The following is a 20,674-nucleotide window of genomic DNA, read 5'->3' as shown; positions in this document are numbered from 1 at the left end:
TCTTTGGAAGTATTTCATTCTATATTAATTCAACTGTGTGATACAATGGAAAGAGTGAGGGGATCTCGGTTCTAATCCTTTCTCTACCACTTAGTTCTGGGGTGACTAAAAGGAGGTCACTTCAACCTCTCATTTTCTTCATCTGTAAAATGAGATTGGACTTGATGATTTCTCAGGTTCCTTCCAACTTTGTGATCCTATGGTTCTATGACCAAGATCTGACTGATTTCCTTCTATGAGCCAAATCAATGGTGTCCATTCAAAACAAAATGAAAAACAGTTTCTGAATTTCTATTCTCTTAAGCAATAAAAACAAGTAAAGAAATGAGTAAACACAAGATCATTTGTGGAAGGAGAGAATGTTAGGGTGTTGTAGTTTCTATCACAATGGTAAAGTGCAGTGAAGAAAAGGACTTGTTCTCTCATTTCCATAGCATCTTGGTTTCTTGGCATTTGAATACTAGATTATAACAGTTGGAGATGTTATACTCTATCATGTTACTTTTATTTTCCAAAATCTTTAGTAGCTCCCTATCACCTCCTGAATAAATTTCAAACTCCTATGTCACCCTAGCTTTTGATGAATTTCTTATTACTTACCATGACCCATTCTATGCTTCAGTCAAACTGGATTCTATTCTGCCCACTGAAGACACATTGTATCACCCTGCTGCTATCTCTTTACTCACATTGCTCCCCACACCTGGAATGCCTTCCCTTCCTCTATCTACTGATGGTTGATTTCCATTCACTTAGAAGTCTTCAAAAAAAATGTTAAAAATAAAGTTTCATTGATGCCCTTTGTTTTTATATCACAGTCATTTCTGGATATCCATTAAGCCCATTTAAAATATGACTCCTCAATGGCATTTTCCCTTTCCTCTGAGTGAGGTAGGACTTTATCCCTGAGAATTTTTTATATGTCTCTAAGGTATTTATAATAAAATTAAAATGTATGCTGCAAATTATGGATATCTCAGCCAATGCAATGCAATGTGATGTGCCAGGTACTAGGATAAGCCCTGGGAATACAAATGTGAAAACAAAAATGGGTATTTCCTGCCCTCAAGGAGCTTACATTCGAATGGGGGAAGTCAGCACACAAAAAGAAGCTGAAAAGTAGGGGGAGGTACCCAACAGAGGGAGAATTATGGAGAAGTCAGAGAAGTTCCAAAGTAGGTGAGAAAAGAGATTTTTGAGCTGAGCTATCTAATTAAATGCAGTTCATGGCCCCAGCCTCTAATCAAAGAGGCAGAGGGTAGTATAAAATTAGACTATCAAGGCCAGGAGTATCAATGTGGTGCAGTGGATAGTGTCTGGCCTGGAGTTACAAGACTCATCTTCATGAGTTCCAATCTGGCTTCAAACACTTAATAGTTTTATGATCTTGGGCAAGTCATTTAACTCTGCCTTGGTTTTCTCATTTGTAAAATGAGCTGGGGGAGGAAATGTCAATCCACATCTAGTATCTTTGCCAAGAAAACTCCAAATGGGGTCAGAAGAGTCGGACGTGACTGAATAACAACCACAAGAACATCAAGATTGATGAGGTTATCCCCAAAATGAGTTTTCTGGGACAGGGTGGAGAAGTCAATCAGAACAGTCCCAAAGTAGTACAGCCAGGCATCTGTGTTGGTATCTTTTCTTCTACTAATCTATAAATTCCATGAAGGTAATGACCCTGTCCTTTTCCAAACTTTGTGATATGGTACCCAAGAGGGCTCCTGCCAGCTTTGGTGGCATTAAGAGATGAATAGAATCGAGAAATTTTAGCCTTGCTATGTTCAACTCTTGTCAGACCACATCTCGATTAAACCATTCAATTCTGGGCACCACCTACGTTGGAGAGTGCTCAGAGGAGGAAGTCAGTATGGCCAATGGTCTCAAGTTCATGACACATGAGAATCACTTGAAGGAAATGGGGATGTTTAGTGTGCAGAAGTCAAGACTTCATTGTCTTCCCGAGCTGAAGGGCTGTCGTAAGGAAGAGGGATTCAACTTGCTTTGTTTGGTCCTCGAGGACAGAACCAGAAACAGCTGGTGGAAACTGCAGAAGCAAATTTAAACTCAATATAAAGACACCCCCACTCCCCGCAACATTGAAGCTATTAAGAAATGAGATGGGTTGCCTCAAGAGGGAGAAGATTCCCTTGAGGCCCCCAAGCAAAGTTTGGATGGCCAATTGCTGGGTATATTATTGAGACAACCCTTATTCAGGTGTGGGTTGAACTGGATGGCCTCTTGGTCCTTCCTAACTGGCATTCTATGATTCGGTACATATTAGGTAATTAATATATGTTGATCTCTTGTTACCATGACAATCCTGAGGATCAGTTCCAGTTTAAGAACTTTTTGGCAGGAAAAAAAAGTGGAAAGAGACCATTAGCACTAATTCTGTTTTTTTTTTTTTCTTCAAAAGAAAGAATTTCTTGGGGAAGAATTCAGCTTACTGAGAGAGCTCTGACATGCTATTTTGGAACTAAACTGACACATTGGTATTATGCAAAACAAAGGCAGAGTATCTCTCAATGACAAATTCAGACTGAAAATACTGCTCAGGAGTTGAATCTGTTTTCTTCTACTGGCTGCAGAATTTCTTCTTCTTTGTTTCCATGAAGGACAAATAGGAGACTTTTTTTTTCTCTAAGTACAAGTTTCTTGGAGAATAGTCCTTCTGAGAAGCCCTGCAATTGTTATAGAGAAGCCTCTAGGGTACACTTAATGTAGTCGATTTTGCTTTTAAGTTTTCTTCCAAGTGTGTAAGAGAAAAAACATTGAGCAGAGCAAAAGACTCCTTATTTTTAGAAGAGATTAATTCTGAGAAGTATTTGCAGATTTTAATTGCTTAAACTCATCAATGACACTTCCAGAATGTCGTTTAAGAAAGCATTTATATGAGGTCGATTTTACCATGTCATCTATGAATTTTTTCTTGCTGGATTTGGAATTGAAGGACTCGGGTGGGACTAGAGTCCTGTGTTCTAAAGTATCTGCTCTCTAGCTATTGTGATTCTGGTCAATTCACTTAACATCTTTGGGCCTCAATTATTCATTTATTTAAACAAAAGGATTGGATTAGATGTTCCTAAGTTTTCTATGAACTTTAATATTCTATGAATATCATTTTATGAATACAATATATACAAGGGATTTATTATGTTCTGATCTAATTATTTATGTGGGCACAAAGAGGTCTTAGGTTAAGTACCTTTGTTAAATAAATGGATGGGCTTTATAATTACTCAAATAGAAAGTGTCCCACAAGTAATAAATCAAGAATTTCCCTTCCTAATAATCTATAAATAGATAATTCATTAGACACAAAGTTATATTTACTTTCCCTTGTTAGTTCTTAAAGCTGTAATTCCCAGGATCAGTTTTTAAGTCCTTGGGCTCTTGTAACATGGACATGTTAGATCAAAGCTTAGCAAGATGAATGTTTCTCCAAAAAGAAGACATATCATTATCTCATTTTTGCTTTTTTCTTCATCTCATATCTTTCCAGCTGATCCACTGTAGTCATACCAATGGTATTTCTGACCTCAAGTGACTCATTTTATCTTATCTAGAGGCTCACGTGATTTCTCTTATGGACACCATTCTTTTGTTTTTGTTTTTGTTTTTTTTAGTGAGGCAATTGGGGTTAAGTGACTTGCCCAGGGTCACACAGCTAGTAAGTGTTAAGTGTCTGAGGCCAGATTTGAACTCAGGTACTCCTGACTCCAGGGCCGGTGCTCTAGCCACTGCGCCATCTAGCTGCCCCAATGGACACCATTCTTAATGCAATACTGTAGTAACATTGAAGAGGTAAATGCCAATTTCTACCAGGACATCTACGAAATAGAAGTTTCTCCAATTTCTAAATTATATCCAGTCTTCTTAGGCTTATCAATTTCTGAGCAAGTGATTCTTGGCATTTTGCTTTTGTTTTCACCTTATTTCCTGGGTAACTTGGACTACTTTACTTTCAACACTACTGTATTAACCAATGAATTAATATTACAGTGTAGTAAATTTTGTTCAGTTGCAATGAGTGCCCTATTCCAATCCATTTTTGTAGGGAATTAAGAGAAAAATCTGCATTACCAGAGCCATTCTTTTTTTTTTTTTTTTTTTTGCGGGGCAGTGAGGGTTAAGTGACTTGCCCAGGGTCACACAGCTAGCTAGTAAGTGTCAAGTGTTCAAGGCCGGATTTGAACTCAGGTCCTCCTGAATCCAGGGCTGGTGCTTTATCTACTGCTCCACCTAGCTGCCTCCCAGAGCCATTCTTTTAAGGTCACCTTTACATCATTGATTGATTATAGAAATAATTTTTGTTTGTTTGTTTGTTTTTGTTTTTGTGAGGCAATTGGGGTTAAGTGACTTGCCCAGGGTCACACAGCCAGTAAGTGTTAAGTGTCTGAGGACGGATTTGAACTCAGGTACTCCTGACTCCAGGGCTGGTGCTCTATCCACTGTGCCATCTAGCTGCCCCAGAAATAATTATTTAACTATAAAGACAATTTATATAGATAATTGGGTTGAAAATATAGGATTTTTGGACTAAAGTTTTCAGGTTATTTGCTCACATTGACCAGACAGTAACTGCCAACTTTTTACCTCTGTGGGTCGTGTTTACCTCATTTATCTATCACCAGAAGTTTGGCTATTCGATGATGATTTTTTTTTGGCCATAGGACCTCTTCAAGGCTATCTACCTAAGGCATGGAGGCAGAATTATTCTTGAGCCAGGTATTAATAGCTCAAGAAAGTGTTAAGTTTTCAGTGTGAAAATCTATACCTTGGAAATAGGCATGTGCCACAAATCAGGGTTTGACTTTAAAAAGTGATGGAGAAGATGTTAGTAATGCAGATTAAACCTAAAAGTATGTTGTGATACAACCCCCCTCCCCCCAGAGAGCTGGTTGTTAAACTAAACCCCTGTGTGGAGGGGGTACAATCTGTAGTGGTGAAGAGTCCCCACACTAATGAAATCTGTGAAGTTGGAAGCAGATTTGGCATGAAAATTAATTGATAAACAGAAGATTTAGTTTTTAGGAAAGTTAGTTTGGGCAACTCCTGTTGAGCTGTGTTTTATGTTTAAAAAAAGAACACAACAAAAAACCTCATCATTTACAAACTGGATAATCAGTTTTTTGAGAACTTTAAAAGATATGGAAACATACCTTGACCTGTCTGTGAATGATTAAATTTTGGAATCTACATATCAGGAAGCTTACATCGAAGCAGTAAATAATACTGATTTAAAAAAAATATCCCTTTGGTTTCCCTTCTTAGTTCCATATGGAACTTATTTTCATAGAGAATGTGTATTTTAAACAAATTTTCCAATGTACTCGAACTCCTCAGTTGAATGAGGTTGACTTTTTGTGGTCAGGTATGTTGAAAAATGTGGAATTTTAAAAAAATCTAAAAGGTTCTCATTAAGTTAGGTTGTTATGATGTACATATGACCATAACAGACCTTATAGAATTTGATGAATTAGTAAGGAAAATTTGTGATGGAGCAATGTGCATTTTCCCAGGCCCTTATTTGTGGGCATGTCACATTATTGGCTCATAGGTTTAGTGCTGAAAGGTATCTGAAAGATCATCTAGACCATTCTCCCTCCTTTCCCCTCCCCTCATTTTACAGACCTTGAAGCCCAGGCAAGTTAGAGAGCTTTTCTAAGGCCATTTTTAGGCAAGTACATAGTAGAGTTGAGATTTGAACCCAGGTCCTCTAACTCCAAACCTAATATTCTTTCCAATGTACCATGCTAATTGCCATGTAGCCATACTTTTTTTTTTTTTGAGGGGGAAGAAAGGAAACAAGGATTTATGAAAATGCTTACTATGTTCCAGGCACTGTGCTAAGCACTTTATAAATATAATTTCATTTTATCCTCATAACAACACTGGGAGGCAAATGCTATTATCATTTCCTTTTTATAATTGAGGGAACTGAGGCAGAGGTTAAGTGACTTACCCAGGGTCACACAGCTAGGATGTATCTGAGGTGAGACTTGAACTCAGGTTTTCCTGACTCTAGGCTCAGCGCTCTATCCACTGTACCACCTAGCAGGGGTTGGGGTGAGAATGGGTTCTAAACTTGTGATTCTATTCATATAGAGGACCGCTGATGAGGAAACACTTTCTTATCAGTGTATACCAACAACTATTTTGTAATTTACAGTCTTAGAATGCTGTCTGAGACATCAAGAGTTAAATGACTTGGCCAGTCACATGGTCAGTATATTTCAGAAGCTAGATTTGAACCCACATTTTCCTGCTCTCTAACCACTATTCTAGGCTCCCTCTCACATAATAATGAGCAATAAATCTCTTCATCAAGTCAATTTGTCTGAAGATCCTCAATTGTACGATGCAGAACTGTTTGGCATTGATATAACTGAGTGAAAAAAAGGTAATAAATTGAGTTTTGTTTGCAAAGGTGGCACTTGTGATTTCATTGATAGAGAGAACTCCCAGGTGAGAAAACTTCCCTTTAACATTTCAGATGTAGAGCTTCCCTATAGCTTACTGTCTTAAGAGAATTGGCCTAAACAAGAGGTTAAATAACTTGTCCAGTGTCATACAGACAGTAAGTGTTAGAGGAGAGACTTGAAACCAAGTCTTCTCTGTTTTCTATCCACCATGACATAAAATGAATGTCTTTGTTTAAAAAAATGCCAAAAGATACATTTTATTCATTTTTCTCACTAGGTTCACAACTTCTAATTTGCACTAGCTGAGTTACCCAGAGATCCTGGAATCACACAACCATCCCAGAATAATAGAATTTTAGTGTTCTAAGACAGGGCTTCTTAAACTTTTCCCACTTGTGTCCCCTTTTCACATGAGAAATTTTTATGTGACCCTGGGTATATAGAGATATAAAACAGGTATACATAACCTTTTACTGTTGTCAAATTTTTATCGACCCCCACATTCAGTTATGTGATCCCATATGGGGTCACGACCCATAGTTTAAGCAGCTTAGGTCTAAGGGACCTCATATGCCATCTAGTCTGACCCCTACCTTACAAGAATCCTGTATACAACACACTCAATGAATAGTCATCTAGTCTTTTCTTGAGGACTTCCAAGGAAGAGAAAATGATTTACCTTCCCAACATAGCCCATTCAATTTTGTTGAGAAGTTTTAGCTTACATCAATTTTACATTTATCCTTCTGCACCTTGAACTCATTGCTCATAGCTCTGCCCTCTGTGGACAAGCAGAAGAAGCCTAATGTGTCTTCTATATGATAGCTCTTTGAAGATAGCCATCACATCCCTTCTAAGATTTCTCTTCTCTGGTCCAATGTCCTTCTCTCCCCGCCCCCCCCCCCCCAACTGATCCATATGTTCTTAACTTCAGGATTTTTCACCATTCTGATTGTCCCCCTCTAGACATTTTTTCAGACATCACTACAGCCCAAGTAGCTACACAATCAATGCTTAATTAGAAACGCACAGTTCCCAAGTAGACTATGCAAAGTGATTAAGTACCATCATGAAGTCATTTGTGGGGTTGAGCATACAGGTTTTCTGCTGTTTGCCTTTATACTCAAAGGGCACCATGACGAAACCAATGGCTTCAGGGATAGCAAGGACGAAGGACAGAATCCAGATGGACACAATTTCAATTGCAGTGACCAAAGGAATCCCAATTCCTTGGACTCTACTCCAGGAGGCAACCGCTCTGTACCTGAAATAAACAGGTGAGAGAACAACTATTAGATCATTGGTGGTTAGGGAATGGAAATCCATATGAAGTCAGCCTAAAATGGTTGATACTAGATATTTGCAAAAGCAGCCCACCCTTTGAAGTGGTTTATCATTTTGATTGAATAACAGTAAAGCTGAATTCAATTTAATAAGAATGTATTGCCTTTTGTGTGTCCTTACATATGCTACTATGTGATGGGTTTTAGGGTTACAAAGACAAAAACAAAAATTAGCTTTTGTTGTCATGGAGGTTACATTCTTTGGGGGAGGATTCAACACGTGCACAGATAAATATAAAGTAATCAGGTGGTGTGTTAACTGGGTGATCAGGAAAAGCATTCTGAGCATTGAGGGGAGATAGGAGAACTCTTCAGGTACAAGGGATAGTCTGTACAAAGACAGGGAGGTAAGAGATGGAATATTACATACAAGGTTGTCTGGTTTGGGTATAATGTGAAAAAAATTGTGGAAAGATAAAGATGAATCTCAACAAGTGGCTGAAGGTGCTACCCTATTGGAAGTATTTTCATTCAAAATTGGCATTTTTTTCCCTGTGAAATGAAGGGGTTGGACTAGATATCTCATGCATCTTTTAGCTACAAATCCTATGATTTGAAATATAACCAATATGAAATGAAATAATTTTTAAGTGAATGAATAAAAAAGCATTTATTAGATGTTTACTATGTATCAAGCACTGCATTAAATAACTGATGAGTACAAAAACAAAAGTAAAGAAAGTCCTTGGAATCATGGAGTAAAGCAAATAGTAGCCAAGGAGGAGTGTTTTGGTTTGAAGAGTTACAAGAACTGCGGTAATACATCTGTCATGAGGAAGTAAAGGCAATGACAAGGTTTTAGAGACAGTGTGGTATGATTAAAGAGGTCTGGATCTGGAGTCAGAGAGTTGGGTTTAAATTCTGACTATTTTATTGGGTCTGTGTCCTTGTCTCTCTATTTTTTGGGGCCTCAGTTTCCTTACTTGTAAAATTACTAGCTTGAATGAGACAACCTTTCCATTCCTGGAAAAGTAGAAAGAGCAGTTAGGGGACCTGGATAAAAAACCTGGATTCTCTAGTTACTATCTGTGTGAACTTTGGTAAATCACTGTCACTTGAGGCTTCCCTTTCCTCATTTTAAACTATCGATCTAGGATACTTTCTATCCTTTTAGCCTATGGAAATTGATAAAAGGATAGTTAGATGGGAAGAATTTTTCAGGGTACTTTATTTCACCGACTAGTATTTGTTATAAAGACAACACCATTGCTAAAATAGAGGCGAGTATGCTAAAAACATCTACAGATATCTTTTAGAGACTTTGGTTTAATTCTTTGCTTATGAAACAAGCTATAATTTGGTATTGTGACAGGTGAACCTATCCAAAAGGAGGGTGTGGCCAATGCAAATGACTGATACAATATTGGTTAGCTAGCTCTCTCCCATTGGAAACGAATAAATTGGCATTCAGATTCACTAATCAGTTTATGAATTGGGTTAGTATGAATTAGTTCTTCAGTGCCTGATCACATCTGGGTGGATTCATTTATTCAACAAGCATAATTAAATACTTCTTATGTGCAAACCACCTGCCAGGTGTTGAAAAAGATAAAAAGATAAATAAAGCTTCCCTTCAGGAGTTTACTAACTAGTAGATGAGATGAGACATTTGTACCATAACTGTCACCTACATATAGTAGTGGATTTAGTAAGGATTTAGTGGATATAGTAAGGATTTCAAAGAGCTTTACAAACACATTTGTTCCTTCTAATAATCTTGTTTTATATTACAAGTATTATTATTACCATTGTTTAGATGAAGATACTGAGGTTAGGAGAGAAGTGATTTGTTGTTGGTCATAAAATTAGGATGTCTCAGAGTTAGGATTCAAACCCGGGTCTCTTTTGCCTCCAGATCTAGTGCTCTCTCCATCTATCTCCTCTAAATGAATAATTTAATGCAGAATGAAAGAAGATAGCTACCTGGTTAAAATGAATATATATTCCCCTCCCCCCAAAGCAAATGGTAATAGAAGTTCAGAGTTTCTTATACCACTGATTTTTTTGTGCTTCTTTGCTTTTCCTGATTCCATGTAAAGCTAGTACCTCCCCTTATTGTATATCTTTACATTTTCTATATTTTCTATGTCTATATTTTGTTCGTACATAATTGTTTACATGTTGTCTGTCTCCCCCATTAAGCTGTGACCTTGAGAGCAAGGTCTGTTTCTTGGCATCCCCAGATGAGCACAATGCCCCTAGTTGGCTCTTAATAAATTCTATATAATTTACGATATTAATGTTTGTGAATGATTAAAGGTCATTTAGAAAAATAAAAATAAAAGAACCCTACAAAATAAAATAGGATAAATGAGTAAGAGAAGCAGAAACCAAAGATCAGGGTTTCCTTAGATAGTTCATATGCCCGAGTCTCATCTGTCTGAGTAATTCCAACAAGGATCTTTTAATCAATCAGTCAAAAAGGATCATGCATCATATTAGGACAGATTGACAGAATCAAGTTCTGGAGTCGCCAATCCCTAGATTCATCAAGGTTTTGCTTCCATTCCAGGCCAGGTCTAAACGGCCAATCAACTGTCCATTCTTTAAATGCCATCTTTTAAATGCAACAAGGATTTCCCTCCCCTAAAAATGCTTCTCAATTTTCATGGGTGAATTTCTTAATTTGGTCAGATTTTGTTGTATAAAATGTTTCCTTAAAGTTACTAGCAGAAGCCTGGAAGAAACAAATTAAGGTGTGTCACAGGGCTGATAATGATAATGATAAGAATAAGAATAATAAGAAGTACTAGTGTTTTTATAGAGCTTTAAGGTTTGCAAAATGCTTAAAACATATCTCATTTTATTCTCACCACAACCCTGTGTTATTATTATTCCCATTTTTAACAGAGGAGGAAACTGAGACAAACAGGTTAATTGACTTGTCTAAGGTCACATAGCCAGTATCTGAGGCAGGATGTGAACTCAGGTCTTCCTGTATCCAAGTCCCATGTGCTATCCCTTAGTCACCTAGCTCCCCTGAGCTAAGTGTTCCAGGAGCTGGAGGTGGTTCATTGAAAGATAGTTGGTGAGGGCAGGGCCATGCATAAATGAGGTGTATGTAAGGAGGAAATGAGTAACTAGCTGAACAAAAGGCTGTCTGAGGGCTCTTTCCAGTGAAATTCTTTGATTTCCTGGCCATTGGTCTCTGCCACTTTATTTAGATAAGGTCTTTGTGGTAAATCAGAGGAAAGTCAGAATGAATGATGACCCCTTCCCCCCCAAAAGAATCAGTCTGTCTGTTCTGTTCCCTAATGCCTGAGATTGTGTAGGTGTTCCCTCCCATTGGCCAGGAGTCAATAATCTGACTCTGTTCTTCCATCTGATAAACACCTGGAAATGTAGAGTGAGGGAGAAGACGCCGTGATCATGCCAGCTGCTCTGACTGTGCCATCCCCTGGAGTTCCAAACCAGGATGTAGAGATTTCACTTCAGATGAAGTGGGCTCTTTTTGTGATATTTAAGGGAGGCAATAATAAATCCATTTGCCTAAATTTTCTAGACTATTAAACAGAGTAGAGGATGTAACCATTGCTGGTAGCATCTTGCCTCATTTTCTGTTCTGCGAAAAGTAAGATTTGGGGTTTCAGACTATATGTGGATACCCTTATAATAGTAATAAAAGCAACAGCTGATATTTACAGAGCTTTAGGGTTGGCAAAACACTTTACATAAGTTATATTATTTCATTGGTCAACAATCCTTTGACATAGATGCTGTTATTTTATAGATGAGGAAATGGAGGCAAGGCAGAGGTTAAATGACTTGCTCAGGGTCACAGCTAGTAAGTGTTTTGGCAGGATTTGAATCCAGGTTTTTGTGGATCAAATGAGATAATGTATTTGCTTTCTTCATCTCTAACTAAATAAGATGATCACAGCTAATTATAGACCAGCCTAACTAGATGTCTGTGAGTAAATCAAGAAAAGCTATTTCCTATCTTTCTCAACAGAGTCCTGTGCTTGGTAAAGAGGTTAAAATAGATCTGTTCCTTCATTTCTAGGAACTCACAATTCATCATCCAGGACAGACTTGGACAGACACAAAGAAGGACAATTTGAATACGTTTGGCGAGATCATAAAGTAAGTAACATATGTCGGCTTTATGATGCATGGACCCTTTGTTGCTTTAATGTTCTTCCAATTACAATATTCAGATTTTAAAGTTCAGCTCCAAGAATTAAAAAACAAACAAACAGAAAAAAAGCTGGTCTCCTGATCATTGGCATCTCATGTCCTTTGGTCCTGTGTGAAGGTCAAATAAAAACTGCTTTTGGAGTTACTATTAGGGAAGGTTCCATAGCACAGAACATGTAATGCTTGATATCATATTTTCATGGCTTCATACTTGAAATTTTTATTGTTTTTGTCATGGGAAACTCACCCGTCCCTTTCCTGCTATCCCTTTCTTAAAATAGAACATGTTAGGGATATTTTACAAAATAATATAAAGTCATTTTTTTGCTTCCACCTGTGGTCTCATCCCTGTGTGGGAACTTTCTCCACCAATACAGATGGACAATTCATCTATAACTTAGAGAGGAACAATCTGCACTGAAAGGTTAAATGACTTATCCATGATCATAAGTGAATTTAAGTCAGAGGCAAGACTTGGAACTAAATTTTCTTGACTTTGAAGCTGGTCTTCTACTAGCAGCTCCTGCTACCTCTGATATAAAAACAGAGCATGTATTCTCTTTAAAAAAATACATCAAGGGGGCAGCTAGGTGGCGCAGTGGATAGAGTACCGGCCCTGGATTCAGGAGGTCCTGAGTTCAAATGTGACTTCAGACACTTGACACTTACTAGCTGTGTGACCCTAGGCAAGTCACTTAACCCCAATTGCCTCACCAAAAAAAATACATCAAGAAGTACTGATGAAAAGTGTTGGTTCATTTATTCATTCACTTAAAGAATTTTTTCAATTCAATTCAACAACCATTTATTGAGTGCCTAGTATTTGCCAGGCACCAGAGATGAATGAATAAAATTGTTGCTACACTCCAGGAGCTGGGTTATCAAGGAGTTCCCCCCTGTAGTAGAGCAGTATTCTCCTGGGGGAGGTGGTGGAATGGGCAACACATCCACAGGCATGTGAAGTATACAATGCGTACAAAGTCATTTCAAAGTGAGGCATAGGGAGAGTACTGGTACCTTGTGGGATCAGGAAAGTCCTCTTTTAGGATGCGATGCTTGAGTTGAACCTTAAAGACAGCTAAGGATCCTAACAAACAGGGATGAAGAGAGACAACATTCCAGGCACAGGGGACAAGCAGAAGATGGAATGCCATATTTGGGGAAGAGGAATGGGGTCAGTTTGACTGGAATGAAGCATGAGGGGGCTAATATGAAATCTGTCTGCAAATCAATTAATTAACAAGTATTTAGTAAGCTAATGCTAATGCCAGACACTGTGCTAGGCACTGGCTGGCGACAGATTGTGAAAGGCTCTAAAAGACAAAAGGATGAGTTGATATTTTGTGGAATATTATGTAGAGTCTTGTGTTGGGAACTGAGCGGGGATATAAGTGCAAATGAGACATATCCCCTGGCCTCTCAAAACTTATGATCAATAGGGGATATTAGATTTACTATACATTCAATTCATGGTATTACATATTCACTTATTTGGATGTCACTTATTTGAAGTGAGGCTGCATTTTCTTCACTCCATGTACTTTCTCAGGAAAGCTATAGGACATTGTGACCCTTGAGAACACAAACCCTGGATAAGTGTGCTGGCCCAGAGCATTATCACTTTAACTGTAGATTAGCACAGATATATCTTGCACGCAGAGCATGTACATTCTGCAGTCTGCATAGTTTGTTGAAGAAAGGTTCAGAAATGTGTGTTTTGAAAGGAGAACAAGATCTGTGTATGTTGGAGCGGCATGTTGCTGAAAAAATCCAGACTATTTCAGCCATAGGATAATAATAGCTTGTACCTTGGGTTTTAGAAAGTGCTTTTCTCAGAATAATCCTGGAAGGTGGGAAATGCAAGTATGAATGAGTGAATGAAAAAACATTTATTAACTACTGACCATCCACTGGGCACTTTGCTAAGCACCAGGGAGAAAAATATAAGCAAGTGTGCCAGTCTCTGCCTAGAAGGAGCTTATATTCTAAAAGGGAAAAACAATAATAATTGCTGGCATTTATCAAAGTTGTTTAAGGTTTGCAAAGAGGTATCTTGTGTGGCCCTCACAACAACCTTGTGAAATAATAAAAATTTGTTGTTGTTAAGTTATATCTGACTATTCCTGATCCCATTTGGGCTTTTCTTGGTAAATATACTGATGTGGTTTGCTACTTCCTTCTCCAGCTCATCTTACAGATGAGGAAACTGAGGCAAATAGGGTTTAAGTGATATATCACTTAGCTAGTAAGTCACACAGCTAGTAAGTCTCTGAGGCCAGATTTGAACTCAGGTCTTCTGGAAAACAGGCCTGGCACTCTAGCCATTGTGGCACCTCATTGCCCAATAAAGCACTTACTATTTGCTGGGCACTGTGTGAACAGTGTTACAATTATTATCTCATTTGTTCCTCAAACCTGGGAGGTAGGGACTATTATTATTGCATTTTACAGATAAGAAAACTGAGGCTTAGATAGGTGACTAGCCCAGAGTCACACATTAATAAATGTCTGAGATAGGGGTATGAATTCGGGTCTTCCCGACTCCAGGTCCAGAACTCTACTGTTCTACCTAGATATCTCAGCAACATATATAGGGCAGGGGTATTTTGGACAGCACCCCCATTTTACAGGTGAGGGCATTCAGGCTGAGAGAGGTCGTGGTATATTTTAGAGCTAAGAATTGAACCTGGCTCCATAGTCCAGGTTGTGTGTTCTTTCAACATTACCATTATGCTTATGACTTATAGTTACTGCTTAATTTTATAACTTAAAATGACTGTATAACAACTTAAACAGCAGATCAAGAAAATCTTTAATGTACAAGTCAAATCTCCATTTCCTATTTTCTAGACTGTCATCAGGGCTGCTGTTACTTAGCTTTCTGTTACTGCTGACTTTCCTCTTTTTATGAATTCTGTACCTGTAACTTATAGATTTGCAAGAAGGGCAAGGCAGGGAGTAGAAGCCTGAATCTCCTGTAGAGCAGTTGCTTCTATTCTATCCCTGGGTCAGACACCAGGACACCTTGTATCTCCTTAACTCAGAGATGATGTGAGAAATGTATATAGACATGTGACTGCCAGGGGGTATTAATAATTGGGTATAGATAATGCATCATATACATCTTATGCTCTTGGGCCGCCAAGATCTAAGAATAAGGGTCATTTGTGTGTTTTTTTTATCACATACAAGACAGTTATGGCTTTATGTAAATTCCACATAACAATTTGTTTGCTGAAAGAATTTTGAAAGGATTCAAAGCTCTAATTCAAAGACTAGTTGAGGATAATATTGCTTGCTATTGATAGAAGAAGAAAAATAGAGAGCTGCTGTCCAAACATCTTTCAATAGCTTCATAAAAAAAGTTGCCCAGTCAGCCACCAGTGATAAAGGCGAGGTGCAGTGGGTGGGGAAGGGGCAACATACTGCACACCCATGCTAACTTTACTGGAGAGTATTGTGCATACTTTATCATGAACTTGGCCTTTCATTTCATCATTCTGTTTATTATCACGGTACAGTATTTAATGTCTGAATTTTAGTACAGTTTTTGACTTGCATAAAGGTATCATTTTGTGTATGCTGTTCTACAGGCTAAGTGAAGTGGGTGGGTAGGGGGCAAATTCACATTACATAAAAATCACTTTACATAAAGGTCAGAGTGGAACTTATGTAAAGTGAGAACAGCCTATAGAGCAATCCTGTCTTCCTCTTAATGACTAGTTAATTATTACTTCACATTTTGTAGGACAGTTGTTTTCCAGTATTTTCAAGCCAGTTTTGAATTAGAAAATACATATGCCATTTAGCTACTTAAGGATCCTAGGATTTAGAACTGCAAGGGATTTGGCACAACCTCTTGGAAAGCCAAGGAATAATTTGACCAAAGCCACATGGATAATATGAGGCAGGTAGGTAGCAAAGTGGATAGAGCAATAATCCTGTAGATGTCTCAGACAGACTCAAAATGACCACACCGTCACTCATTATCTCCTTCCTTCCTCCCCCACTCCTTTTCCATACTTTCCTTTTATAGCCAAGGACACTATCATTCTTTACCAAGGCAGCTAAGTTGCTCAGTGGATAGAGCACTGGACCTGGAGTCAAGAAGACCTGAGTTCAAATTCAACCCCATATGCTTACTAGCTGTGTGACCATAGACAAGTCACTTAACTTTTGCCTTCCTCAGTTTCCTCATCTCTAAAATAGGGATAATATTAGTACCTACCTCCCAGGATTGTTATGAGGATAGAATGAGATCAAATATGTAATGCACTTTGCAAACCTTAAAGCATTATATAAGTAGCACATTAGCAGTAGTAGGTAACTAAGCTGAGCTATGAGTTTAGGTCTTTAGAATCCAGAATAGAGGATCATAGATTTAAAGCTAAAAGGGACCTCATAGGTCTCATTTTAGAGGTGAGAAACTGAGACTCATGGAGATTAAGTGACACAACAAGGGTCACATAGGTAGTAGGCATCAGAGCTGGGATTTGAACCCTGGTCCTCTGATTCTAAAACTAGGACTCTGCACTGTACCACACAATCTCATGTCTTTGCCTTTTTTTTTGGTTGAGGCAATAAAGGTTAAGTGACTTGCTTGGGGTCACAGAGCTAGCAAATGTCTAAGGCTAGATTTGAACTCAGGTCCTCCTGACTCCAGGTGTGTTACTCTATCCACTGTGCCACAGGCTACCCCATGCTTTTGTTTCTTTAAGTGACAGGTATAATAAAACAAAACTATACATATCTACATATGTGTATTTATGTAAACACATGTATGTGTATGAGTGTATGTGTATATATATTCATATATGTGTGTATTCATTCCACATTTCTTTGATGTCCCCAAATCCACATCACCAAGCTTCTAAAGATAGATATTTTCTGTGTTTTATGTGGCATGATTCCACTGGGTGCATGTTCAGTGAATCTTTAAGAAATTAACTCAGTAAGGGACTTTCTCTACAAGAGTTTGGGAAAACAAAAGTAGGGAGAAAGAATGGGTAAGAGAAGTCCTGGGTTTCATTGTTACTCGAGCTCAAGTCTAGCAGGAACAATAGCATTTAGAGGCATAAGGGGTCTCAGAGGGCATCCAGTCTAATCCACTCCTTTTACTGGTGAGGAAACCAGCCTCAGAGTAGAGAGATGCCTGCCTTCCCTCGGTCTTGGAGGGTCAGGAGTCTGATGCCAGCTCTCTTGACTCCAGGTCTAGGGTTCTTACAACTTTGCTGTGTCACAGGAGCTCCAGGAGGGAGCCCTGTTGGTTTTAGAGTGGGGCTGAGTCTCTGGGGATCCTACAGGAAGTAGGGATGAGTAGAAGGACGACTGACATCAGCCTTTTCATTTGAGGCACATAAAACGGAGCTGTTGCTTTGAATATTGGTGACCTTTCTGGATACCAAATGATATAATAGTAGTACTTGCTCAGCTTCCCTCACTAGACAATGTTTTATGGGAATTTGCATCAGCAGTTGGGCTGCTTTTCTGGGGTGATCTCAGTCATTGAACAGTTTCTTAAATGAGGCTGTTAACCTGATGAACAACAGGGTTGGATAAATCTCTGTTTAAAAGGAAACATATGGGGGCAGCTAGGTGGTGCAGTGGGTAGAGCACCAGCCCTGGAGTCAGGAGGACCTGAGTTCAAATCTGGCCTCAGACACTTGACACTTATTAGCTGTGTGACCCTGGACAAGTCACTTAACCCCAATTGCCTCACTTAAAAAAAAAAAAAGGAAACATACTCATCGTTTAGGTCTTAAGGGTTTTTATTTTGGACCAGACCAATGTAATTGGTCTGGGGAAGTGAGAAGATTTCCTTGACCAATGCAGATTAGCACCTACTTTTCAATTTAGTCTTAGAAAGTTGCCTGAGATATTGAAAAACTAAATGGGCTGCCCAGGGTCACACAGCCAGCATGTGTCAGAAGCAGTATTTAAGAGAAATCTATCTGACTCTCTCTACTATGTCAATCTGCCTCTTGATATTTCAAGTATTGTTTAAATTATTAGCAATGAGATGTTGTGCCCATCTGTTTACCACCTGAGAATCCTTCCTTAGCATTTAACAAATTCTTTTGTCCAGTGAAGCCAGTAAAGAATGAAAGATAATGACAAAGCATTTTCCTAAGATCATGCTGCATTTTCCAAAGTTCTTTCTTTAGATGTTTTCTTAAGTGATCAAGTGTGTAATTTTATTTGACTAATATTTAATCCACAAAGCCCCTAATAATCTTATGGGTGATAGAGATATAAGAAATGACTAATTTTTTAATGCTTTTAACAATATTTTCCCCCAATTGAATGTAAAAAGAATTCTAAATTCTTTAAAAATTTTTTTTGAGTTCCAAATTCTCTTCCTTCTGCTCTCCCCTCCCTCTTCCTTGAGAGGATAAGCAATTTGATATAGGTTCCACATGTGCAATCCTGTGAAATGTAAAGAAATTGCTCTTGTCGAGAATTTTTTATATCATTTATAAATTCTGATGCCTTGATCTCTTGTGCTTTGGTGAATAAGACAGATCTGAGTTCAAATTGCTGCCTTAGACATTTACTAGCTGTGTGACCCTAGGCAAGTCACTAGAACTCTCTAAGCCCCAGTTTTCTCATCTGTAAAGTGGGTATAATAGCATCTATCTCCCAGGCTGATCTGAGGATAAAATGAGATAATATTCATAAAGCACTTTGTAAACGTTAAAGCACCATATAAATGCTAGCCATTATCATTCATTCATTCATTCAACCAGCTTACAGTGAGTGGCTCCTATCTGTGAAGCATTATACTAGACTAGAAGACAAGATGAAACAGTATCTGAACTCACAGAGCTTACATTCTATTTAAGGGAAACAACATTTTCACAGAGAAGTAAATACAAGGTAATTTGAGGAGGGATTTGGAATCTTAACAAGTAGATAGGACTCCAGAAAGGCTTCCTTTCTAGAAGGAGAGGCTTCCTACAGAAAAGGTGGCATCTGAGTTGAGCCTTGGGATCTTGAAACCAAAGATCTTGAAAATCTAGTTGAAATGTGAGTCTCTTTCCTTTTTCGGCATTCTGTGCAGCAGAAAATCTGATGTATTTACATACTCAGAGTCTATGTGTATTTTTTTTTTAATCTGTAAAATGAGGACTTTTGATTGGATGACCCCCAAGGTCCTTTCCAGGTTTAAAGCCCAGGATCCCAAATGCTAAGAACAACAATAATAAAATTCACTTCTGGAACTTATATGTAATTTCTATAGTAATTTCTTAGGAGTTTTCACTTTTTTCCCCCACTACAGATAAACTTCACCCCTGGTTGGGATATAACAAATGTCACTGACCACCAATATACTGTACTGTAAAATTCTTTCTTGAGGACTTTTCACAGGCTATAATTGGCTTAAGTTCATAAAGCTAAAAGCTTCTGGCTTTTTGTGTTTCACAACCAACAGAAGGATTTATGGTGGATTCCCAAAGCTGCCCCACTTATACCAGGTCTTATCCACTGCAGGAAAATGGTAGAGTCTTCTTGGATCAGATTCATCCAAATAAAAACCAAGAGCAGACAATATCTTATCTCTAAGAATTAACTGATAATAATTCTTGCTGTAGCACGAAAGCTTTTAAAGCAAAAATATCAGCAGTGTCTCAAGGTTTTAAGTCCTAGAGTTGAATGCCCAGGGTGCTGCAATATTCAATGGGCCTGAAGCCAGAAGGCCAGTATTTAAGACTCTTGACTCTTATATCACTACATATCTCTGAGCATCAGTCTCCTCATCTGTAAAATGGGGACAATAAATAAGACTTACATTGCTAGTTTCATTGGGATTGTTTTGGGAGAAAGCAACGTGTAAACCTCATAGTTTTATGTAAATATGAGTTATTATAATCATTGTTGTTTGTTTTTCAGTCATGTCTGACTCTTTGTGACCCCATTTGGGGTTTTCTTGACAATGATAATGGTGTGGTTTGCCATTTCCTTCTCCAACTCATTTTACAGATGAGGAAACTGAGGCAAACAGGGTTAAGTGACTTGCCCAGGGTAATACAACTAGTAAGTATCTGAGGCCAGATTTGAACTCACAAAGAGAGTCCTCCTGACTCTAGGCCTGGCATTCTATGCACTGTACCACCTAGTTGCCCTTGATAGTTCATTACTTATTTACTACTTATATGGGTTTGTGACTAAGGAAATTTTGGGTCCATTTTAGGAGTAAAGACATGCCAAAATAAGCATCTTTCCTACCTCAGTAGCTTTATCAGGCATGGATATAATTGGGCTTGGAGGAGCATCAGGGCCTCTATTTGTTTTCTGGGTGTGGAATCTACCAAGATGAGGGAGAGCCGTGGTCTCAAACTCAAATAGAAACTAAGGACCCCAGAGACCACATAGAAAACCACAAATTAACATTATATATGTTGTATGGTATTTTGTTAAACATTTCCCAATTATATTTTAATCTCCTTTGGAAAGATTTTTAAGGGAGTCTGACCCTTCTGGAGAAGAATCTCTCTTAGGTGTTCTGTAGACAGAAAGATACCAGACACAGCATAGTGTAGTGGTCAGATTGCAAATGGGGTCAAGAAGACCTAGGTTTTAAAAAACTTATTCTGACACTAACTCTGTGACCTTGAGTCTATTGTTATTATCATAAAAAACTTTTCCTGGATGTCTGGCAACTACAAAACAAGTAATCATTAAAAAAATAAAGTCTGCTATTCTAGACATGAGGTTATATATATAATTACTTGAAATTAAAGTTTGCAATGCAAAAATATAGTTTGT

General features: G+C 38.2%; 1 protein-coding gene across 1 annotated transcript in view; it reads right to left on the bottom strand.

Moving 5' to 3' along the window:
* Positions 1 to 20,674, bottom strand: part of EDNRA (endothelin receptor type A) — an 86,448-nt gene that overhangs the window by 13,602 nt on the left and 52,172 nt on the right. The window contains exon 4 of the mRNA XM_043973505.1: positions 7,494 to 7,692. Coding sequence (XP_043829440.1) covers positions 7,494 to 7,692 — 199 coding nt within the window. The remainder of the gene's footprint in view (positions 1 to 7,493; positions 7,693 to 20,674) is intronic.

The sequence above is a fragment of the Dromiciops gliroides genome, chromosome 6 (assembly GCF_019393635.1).
Source record: "Dromiciops gliroides isolate mDroGli1 chromosome 6, mDroGli1.pri, whole genome shotgun sequence".
Taxonomy (NCBI): Eukaryota; Metazoa; Chordata; class Mammalia; order Microbiotheria; family Microbiotheriidae; genus Dromiciops; species Dromiciops gliroides.
Note: the sequence above shows the minus strand (reverse complement) of the source record. Positions and strands in the feature narration are given on the sequence as shown.